Raw genomic sequence first — 9,985 nt, 5'->3', positions numbered from 1 at the left:
TATTTTGCCATAGATGCTGAAATCACCATGAAGGTTTTCCCATAAGTCACCACGACTCTTAAGAACCCACATATATTTGATGATGGCACTCGGGAGCTTGGCAGGGGGTAGGGGAGGGGTCGGGGGACGGAACCTTCACCAGAAGAGCTTCAGGGTTCAGCCACATGAGGGTGTAGCATGGTAAAGTGGACGCTGAGGTTGGCAAGAAGACCCTATCCTCCCTGTTCTAGGTGCTATCAGACCATGCCTTACTAAATCCAAAAGGGTAAAAAATAATGATTTATCATTTAAAAAGAAAACATTAAAAATTATACTTACTATATCTTTATTGCTTCAACTTGCTAACAAAAGTCATAAATTTGTGGTTCCAATTATGAAATTCCTGTGATCTATTGCACAGTACAAATTACAGGCTTCAGTAATATCCCAAATGTGTGCCTTCGTGGAAGTGAGAGACAGAAGCTGCTAATTGCCATTTCCAAGAATAAAAGGAAACAAATCAAATTCATTAACATCTTAGAAATCCTTCTACAACGATTTTATTATAAATACGTTCTTCTGGAATAAACAAATATTGCATTCAAGACTATCTGCAGACTGCTCTTAAGTAATAAAAGAGGAAAAATGGAACCATTTAGAAGCAGAGTTAAATATCAGACACCTGCATGCCATGCAAAGCGCCTTTTCCCTAAGAAATAACAGAAGGGTAACAGCGAACATCACGCAAAGTCACATTTCTCATTGGCCTATTTGATTAAAATAAGCTTTGAGCTCGATAATTTGCACTTGTTCTGTAAACTGAACTGTTCCTCTCCTCAGTCCTAACAAGTAAAATGGAAAGACAGCCAGTCTTCAAATTCCAAGGATCGATGAGAAAGATCTTGATTTTGTTATCTGTAACTCTCTGCTCAAGGACTAAACCGTTTCCTATTTGCCAGGAGTAATGTCTGAGTAATCCTTCAGCACTCCAGCCAAATGTTCATTATGCGTCTTAAATCGTCGCTTTTTCTGTGAAGCAGGCTTTTTCCTTCTCTGAATAGGGGCCTAAATGAACAAGGTAAAACCATTTAACAAGTTACTCAGAGGAATATACTGTCAGGATTTACTAAACCTGCCAGAAACTAGCAGCAGAGAGACAGGGCTTTCAGCATTTTTTTTTTTTTTGTAGCCCAGCATCGTAAATACCAATCCATAGCACGCTCCCTGACCACAAACATAAAATCCAGAAAACCACAAAGGTGACAAGCTATGAAGCATAATGGTGCAGTGAGAGACAGGGAAGACACAGCCAGTCCAGGCTGGGGTGAGTTATTCCCACCCTCCCCCAGCTTTGTTCTTGAACTACAGATCCTTGATTAGCTGGTTCAAGGCAATTCAGAAGTCTTCCTTCCAGTACTACTCCCTACTATGTGCAGGGTTTAGGGGCCAAAAAGAAACCAAGACCCCTGGTTTCTAGGGGTCCTGAAAATCAATAAGGACGATGTAATGTGATCAGGGCTATGGTGGAGGCAGGCCCTGAGTAGCACACAGAGCAAACCTCCAGAGCAAGGGGGAACACGGTTAAGGTGGTACAGACCAAGCAGGTTCCTTGTAGTAAAAAGGAGAAGTATGTGCAGAGGACTGGAAGTGAGAGAATGGGCAAGTGGGAGAATGGCAAATAATTCAGTATGGCTGGAGCTTAAGAGTAGGCACCATGGCTGGGCCTGTGGAGGTGCTGGGGAGGCCAATACCTGCCCAGGGAGCACCTCAGGGCAGGAGAGGCCCAGTGATCCTCCTTTAATCAGACATATCTGGTTTGCATCCAATTGAGATCACTGGATTAGGACACTGAGGAAACACTGAAGGTAGAACTGACAACCTGCTCTTCAGACAGCAGCCAGGAAGCAGGTTAGCTGCTCAAAGAAAACAGGATTCGATTTTTTTCTGGAGATTACATACCACTTTCTTTGGTCCAGAATCCTGCATGGAAGAAATACCCTGTCGTTTCAGATACTCTTCAATTTTCTCCTCATCCATTGAATCCACAGTGACACTTCTCCAAAGTTTCTGAAATTCTGTGCCAAGAAGATAGTTTGTTATTTTATGAGAGAGTCTTACAGGTCAAAGCTACTCAGTGACTGAAACCCAGGCTTCAATATTATCTCCTCTGAGTCTAAATTAGCACATTTGAGATTTCATTATAAAAACAAAGGAAGTAAGATAAGAACATTCAAATGCTGGGCAATGAGTGGCAGAAGGGCCTGGGAACACAAACCTGCACAGTTAGGGGCCCATCAGTGGTATTCCATTTTTAGAGTCTAGTAAATGGAGGATGATGTGACTTAGGCCTGCCTGCTTTCCTGGGGAAGAAAGATAGTAAACACTCCTTGAGTTCCAAAAATCAGTTCTCTCCATTTGGGGCAAATAGTTCAATTCCTGCTCATCTCCCCTGGGTTTAGCATACCCTATTTCCTCTCCTGTAGATAATAAGAAACACGTAAGGAGATGGTGAGCCAAAGTTTTACATGGGAGTGAGATGTCCATCTGAAATGATTTATTTGCAAAAGAGGTTTTTAAAATCAAATAACCAAAGATGGCAGGGATGGGGCATTAAGAGGTCATAAAAGAGAAGGAGTGGGAGAGATTAGGACGGAAAATCTATCTCACACTTCCTATAAAACAAAGAAGAAAGGTCTACTATCCAGTCTACATTTCGTCCTCAAAGACACATGGGCCCTGGGCCACGTATCATTATTTTTGTAGCTAAAAGAGATCATCACTACTGGCTATGTCTGAAATGAAAATAACTTAAATCTTAAATTCTGCTACTAAGGCCCAAATAATTGGGTTTCACGTCAATAGCTTCTAGTTTCAAACGCCAAAAAAAAAAAAAAAAAAAGATATGTCTTGTGATGTCAAAATTCTAGGATTAATGTACTTTGGAACACAAAATAAAGCAAGTTTGATGAGAGCTCTGAGGCAGTTAGCCCAGGCCTCCTGTTCACACTGACCAGCGCCACCCTCCACACACACACACCCCACCCCCCTACCGCTCTCCTATCTCCTCTGCTTCCCTGGAATGCCTTATCAAGGCAGTGACTGGCACCGCCCCCCTCCTTTCAGGCCATGGTCATTAGTTTCCTGTCTGCTGTCAGTATACACAAGCTATAAATAAAGTAAGCACCCAATACTGTGTGGAACCAGACTTTTTTTTCATTTCCCTCTTCTCTTCCTCCTTCCTTTCTTATTTCAATACATACTATGAAGCACATGATGGCCCAACAGTTTCTGGTGATCATTAGGAAATCTGCTTTTACTGTCACATACTGAAAAGCTTTTTATTGCTGGTGACCAAATGCAAATCACAAAGAATTCAACCAAGGCACAAGGTTATTTAAATCTAAAATATCTCTAAATAAAAATTTTTTAATTTCCATATACGTACTGGGGGTTCTTGTCTTCTATATGTTCAATGAACTTTCACATGCATATATTATGAAAATTTCACTGGGTGACCACTGTTCACAGGACATTCTCATCTTTGTGCAGTATAAGCTCCTGGTGAAGAGGGAGCTCTGTATTTTCCCTGGTTCCCACTGTGGTAGGCTCTGTACACTGCAGGTGACAGGGCCTTAATAAACTGCTGAATACATGAAATGCTACTGTCTACTACTGTCTAGGCATCATGGAGGGTCTGTTTACTATTCTTTTCACATTTTTAAACATTTTTATTTTGAAATAATTTTATACTTATAGAAAAGTTACAAAATAAGGATAGTATTTCTGCATACCATTCACCCAGCTTTTCTAATGACAACATCTTACATAAATGAAGTATAATTAGTGAATACCAGAAATTAACATTGAGACGATACTATTAACTGATCTACAGACCTTATTCAAATTTTGCCAGTTTCCCCACCAATGTCCTTTTCTTGGTCCAAGATCCAATTCAGGATCCCACACTGCATTTAGTTGTCACTCTCCTTAGTCTCCTCCAATCTGTACGAGTTCCTCAGTCTTTCTTTCTCTCTCATGACCACGATACTTTTAAAGACTACTAGTCAGTTATTTATAAAATCTCCCTCAAATTGGCTTTGCCTGCTATCTTTCCATGATTAGATGGAAATTTTGGTAGGAATGCCAGACGCATTTTTGGTAGGAATGCCACAGAAGACATTCTCAGGTGCATCATGCAGGGATATGTCTTATTTCTGGTGCTGTTCAACTCTGATCACTGGTTAAGGTGGGGTGACTGTCAGGTTCCATCATAAAGTTAACTAATTTCCCCTTTGTAACTAATATCCTATAAAGAGATACTTAAAGACTATGCAAGTATCCTGTTTCTCATCACACTTCTACTCTCTAATTTAAGCATCCATTGGTGGTTCTTACCACAATATTATTACTGTGGGTTTGCTGAAAGGTGATTTTCTATTCCCATCATTCTTTCCATATATATTCATTTAACCTCTATAAAAGCTGTTCTTTCTCCCCTTTAATTATTCAATTATTTATTTATATCAGTGTGGATTCATGGATATTTCCTGTATTATAATCCACTGCTGTCATCAACTATTCTGTTGCTCAAATGTCCCAACTCTGGCCACGGGAAGCTCCCAGAGGTTAATTCTTTTGTTTTTCTTACTTGACTCCCATTATTTCTTTTTAAATATTCCCTTAACTTCTAGTACCACAAGATGTTCTAGGCTTGTCATGTACTTTCCCAACCTTGGACTCAATCATTTCTCCAAGATGTCCTGACTCCTCTTATTGGAGAATGGTATTTAGAAACCAAGATCTGGGCAATCCTGTTTCTTTATAGTAATCTCTTTTTCTTTCTTTTTTTTTGAAAACATCAAAAATTCAGGGGATATCAGATTTAAAGGCAGATGCTTCACTTTAGCAGAAGTTCCCCTAAGTATTAGATATGCTCTCAATTCTAAAGATAAATAAAATCAAAACTGATTTAGAAATCTTGTCTTTAAAAAAAAAAAGGAAGAAAGGATAGAATTCATTAACTCATATTTTGCCCCTTTTAATTCAGAAGAACCTTTCCTACGTGGGCTAAGAATGAAAATTGTATGACTTAAAAGTACGCCATGGAAGGAAAAACAAATTAGCCAACTCATTAATGAGGCTGTGTTTAAATTCCAAATAACATTGTACCTATGCCTCAGTCTTAAATATAAAATTAACAGAACAAGTTAGTACAGACTGTGGAGCCAATTGTCTATGTTCATGCTTCAGTTACCTCATTTACTAACTGGGTATGATGGGGCAAGTCATTTAACCATTTGATCTCAGTTTCCTGATCTGTAAAATGAGGATGAAAATGCCTTCCTCATAAAGTTGTGGGAATTAAATGAGTTAAAATATGTCAAATCACTGAGAATGGTGCCAGCAAAAGAACAGCGCTATATACAATATAGTTATCGTCATTACCATCATCATCTATTGTCTCTCATTTCTGGGCGTTAAAGCATTTAATGAAGACAGTATAAATTACCTAAGAAAGGACTAGGTAGTAGATATATAGGGAAATCTCATTTATGTGAAATAGAAGAAACTAAGATTTCTACAAATTTCTTAAAAAGCAAAAGCATAACATATTAAACGTATCATAAAGGTGTGGAACTACACACCCCAGAGAAAGGATCTGCTAAAGGAATTTCATTTTTGCTCTATATAATTCTTGACAAATAGTTTAATATGCAGTATAAATTTAAAAATAAATGGCTGGCAATACCACTACTTGGTAATACACACAGAAGAGTTGAAAAGCAGTGACATAAACAGACATGTGCACACTGATGTTCATAGCAGCATTATTCACAATCGCCAAAAGATGGAAAAAATCTCAAGTTGCCCTATGACCCAGCAATAGTGCTACTTGCTATATACCCAGAAGAGCTGAAAGCAACAACACAAACAGACATTTGCACACCGATGTTCATCGCCTCATTATTCACAATTGCCAAAGATGGAAATAACCCAAATGCCCATCAACAGGTGAGTGGATAAACAACATGTGGTATATATATATATATATATATATATGATGGAATATTGTGCATTAGTAAGATGAAATGATGTCCTGAAACACATGACAAGAAGCAATAACCTTGAGGACATAATGCTGACTGAAATAAACTAGATACAAAATGACAGATACCCTATGATCTGGCTTTTATGATCATGGTAAAGGTAAACACAAAGGCTTATAATACAGAATACAGGGGTCTTAGATATACATGGAGGCTAGAGACGGGTGAACAATTAAGCTAATGAGGTTGAACTTAGATGTAAGGGAACAGATAGAAGTGAAGGTAATTCATTAGTGGGTCTATAATATCGCCATATTGAAGGTGAACATGATTGAAAGGAGTTAAATAGAGCCATGTACCCCACCGACTGACACTATAAATATAAATAAGTCCTTGCTTAAATGACTTCAATGATATGAATCTTGCACAAAGACTGTACAAAATTGCACAAAGACTGGGCAAACTACTATTGCATGCAATGGGCTATGTTCAACAGGAAAACATCAATAGTACCACAGCAATACCAGGGGCAAATAATGGCGGGAGAGACAAGAATTAAGGGAAGATATGGATTTTCTATTTGGTGAGGGTACGTGTTCTGGTTTGAAAGGATGCATGTCTCCTAGAAAAGCCATGTTTTAATGTAAATCCCATTCTCTATTTAATACTGTATGTCTGAAACTGTAATCAGATCATCTCCCCGGATGATGTGATTTAGTCAAGAGTGGTTGTTAAGCTGGATTAGGTGACGACATGTCTCCACCCATTTGGGTGGGTCTTGATAAATTTCTAGAGTCCTATAAAAGAGGAAACATTTTGGAGAATGGAAGAGATTTGGAGAGCAGAGGATGCTGCAACACCACGAAGCACAGAGTCCATGAGCCAGGGACCTTTAGAGATGAAGAAGGAAAACCCCTCCCAGGGAGCAGCTTCATGAAACCGGAAGCCAGGAGAGAAAGCTAGCAGATGATGCCGTGTTTGCCATGTGCCCTTCCAGATGAGAAAGAAACTCTGACTGTGCTCGCCATGTGCCCTTCCACTTAACAGAGAAACCCTGAACTTCAATGGCCTTCTTGAACCAAGGTATCTTTCTATGGATGCCTTTGATTGGACATTTCTATAGACTTGTTTTAATTGGGACATTTTCTCGGCCTTGGAACTATAAACCAGCAATTTATTAAATTCCCCCTTTTAAAAGCCATTCTGTTTCTGGTATATTGCATTTCAGCAGCTAGCAAACTAGAACAGTATGGCTTATTGGTTATTTTTCTCTTTGGAGCAATTAAAACGGTCTAAAATTGAAAGTGTTGATGGACTACTGCCTTCAGACATTATACATAATGCTCAATGGATGGAGGTGGCTGACTGAAAAGCAGAATGATGAACTATGTACATATATGATCAAATAAACTGTGCTACTATAGAAAGGAACGAAGTCATGAGGCATGCAACATTGTGAATGAATCTGTGAGACATTATGCGATGCAAAATAAGCTGGAAAGAAAACAGCAAATATTGTCTGGTCTCATTTAGAAAATACTTATAAGAAAATTGGGGCCTAGATTGTAAGCTCTATGGCAGTCACATTTAGTCCAGGCTGTAATTGTTATTTCTAGATTTTTAGATGATATGCTATATATGTATAACCTGGTACTTCTCTCAAACTTTGGGTACCCTGTGTGACACCTAGGACTCAGCATAGGAGTTCTTCAGGTCTGAATGTCAGCACTATGACATACAACAACTGTTAGAGAAGTGAAAAAAGATCAGGCTTCAATTAGAGATAAAAATGAAGCCAATCAGGTTGGGACTAAGGTAAATCAGATTATAGGGGTAAGGAAGACATTATATTTTAGATCTTCATCTACACTATAAGACCAAAGGAAGAGAGACTTATTTTACCTAGAACCTAAATTTTCTGGAGCACATAATCTAATGCAACCAGTCTGGACAGATTATTTAAACAACCCAAACACATGAAGCCCAGAATACATGGAGCCCAGATACATCCCAAAGTATGTTGAGCAGATAATTTAAAAGTATTCACAAAGTCCTTTGAGGGATGGGAGAAAATACATGTAACTATTAAACTTTATCTCCAGGGAAACCCCTGATATTGACTCAAATATTAGGACTCCTAAGTCAATAGGTAAAGCCCTTGATCTCGAGGTTTGCCCTTGTGAAGCTTATGTATATAGCAGAGAAGCTTAGCCTACCTATAGTTATGCCCAAGAGTTACTTCCAGAGGACCTCTTTCATTGCTTAGACATGGCCTCTCATCTCTAAGCCCAGCTCTACAAATGAAATCATTACCCTCTACCTCACCCCCGCCACGTGGGACATGACATCCAAGGGTAAAATTCTCCCTGGTAATGTGGGATATGACTCCCAGGGATGAGCCTGGCCCTAGCACCATGGGATCGACAATGCTTCCCTGACCAAAAGGAGGGAAAGAACTGTAACAAATAATAAATCAGTAGCTGGGAAAGTTCAAATAGAGTGGAGAGGCTGCTTTGGAGGCTACTAATAGGCAAGCTTCTGCTAGATATTGCTATTTATTGTGATTTGCCAAAGCCCAACCAAAACCGTTCCTGTCAACCCTAAAGAACACTTAGGGCTTTATCTGAGATTTTACAAAGATTCCATGCACTACGATTACTTTCCAGAAACCTAAAACCTCTAGATGGATTCCTAGGCCAGATACATCCTAAAACCCAGAAGACCAGCCTCTCCAGAACATCAGCTAGTTCCATTCTGCTAACCATATTATCAATAGCCTTTACCACCATGAATAAGTTAGAATGGGCATAGGCCAAATACCCCCTAAAGATTGGGAGAAAGATCAAAGGAGAAGGTGGAATTATAAGAGAAGATAGAATTTAACAAATGAGCATAACTGCTGAATTGTTATTTCTTTTAGTCTCCAGTGTTTTGGAGCAGCTAGAAGGAAAAACCTAAAATTGTGCAACTGTAACCCATACCGAACTCTGAAATCTGTTCTACAACCAACTGTTGCTGTGTGCTTTGAAATTTATTGCTTTTTTTGTATATATGCTATTTTGTACAATAAAAATAAACAAATGGTAACCCAAGAATAAGGATTATAATAATAGCTAATTTATTTATTGTTTTTTCTTACTACTACATTAGGCCACAGTGTTCTAACAGAATTTGAGTGAAGGTACATCTTTACCATGAAAAGAAAAGGAAAAAAAAGTATAATCTCAAACAGTAACATACCATCCTCTTTTTGTTATTAAGATGCCTCCTTTTGAAAAGATTATGCAACAGGACTGATTGCAAAAATTAAGAAATGGATTGCACAATACTACCTGATGTTAGCACAATAATGTAAGTATACTGAATGAAGCTAAATGTGAGTATGATTGAGGGAGAAGTGCTGGGGGCACATATGAAACCAGAAGAAAAGATAGAGGATAAAGACTGAGATGATATAACTTAGAAATGCCTAGAATGGACAATGATGGTGACTGAATGTACAAATACAAAACATTTTTGCATGAGGGAGAACAAATGAATGTCAATATTGCAAGGCGTTCAAAATGGATGGTATACAGGTATGCTGGCTTGAAAGGAAGTATGTACCCTAGAAAAGCCATGTTTTAATCCTAATCCAATTTTGTAAAGGCAGCCATTTCTTCTAATCCCTATTCAGTACTGCATATTCGAAACCGTAACTAGATCATCTCCCCTGGAGATGTGATTTAATCAAGAGTGGTTGTTAAACTGGATTAAGTGGAGGTGTGCCTCCACCCATTTGTGTGGGTCTTGATTAGTTTACTGGAATCCTACAAAAGAGGAAACATTTTGGAGAAAGCGGGAGATTCAGAGAGAGCAGAGCAGAACAAGGTAGCCACGAAAAGCAGAGTCCACCAGCCAGTGACCTTTGGAGATGGAAGAAGGAAAACACCTCCCAGGGAGCTTCATGAAACAGGAAA

At 38.8% G+C, this 9,985-nt stretch overlaps 1 protein-coding gene across 2 annotated transcripts in view; it reads right to left on the bottom strand.

Moving 5' to 3' along the window:
• Nucleotides 1-523: 523 nt before the first annotated feature.
• GTF2E2 (general transcription factor IIE subunit 2) overlaps nucleotides 524-9,985 on the bottom strand; it is a 136,616-nt gene continuing 127,154 nt past the window's right edge. For both annotated transcript variants that reach the window (XM_077144501.1, XM_077144504.1), the window contains exons 7-8: nucleotides 1,939-2,054; nucleotides 524-1,044 (exon numbers count right to left, since the gene is read on the bottom strand). In XM_077144501.1, coding sequence (XP_077000616.1) covers nucleotides 928-1,044; nucleotides 1,939-2,054 — 233 coding nt within the window. In that variant the 3' untranslated portion in view covers nucleotides 524-927. The remainder of the gene's footprint in view (nucleotides 1,045-1,938; nucleotides 2,055-9,985) is intronic.

Source organism: Tamandua tetradactyla, chromosome 26, assembly GCF_023851605.1.
Source record: "Tamandua tetradactyla isolate mTamTet1 chromosome 26, mTamTet1.pri, whole genome shotgun sequence".
Lineage (NCBI taxonomy): Eukaryota > Metazoa > Chordata > Mammalia > Pilosa > Myrmecophagidae > Tamandua > Tamandua tetradactyla.
This window is presented reverse-complemented; position numbering and strand designations above follow the sequence as displayed.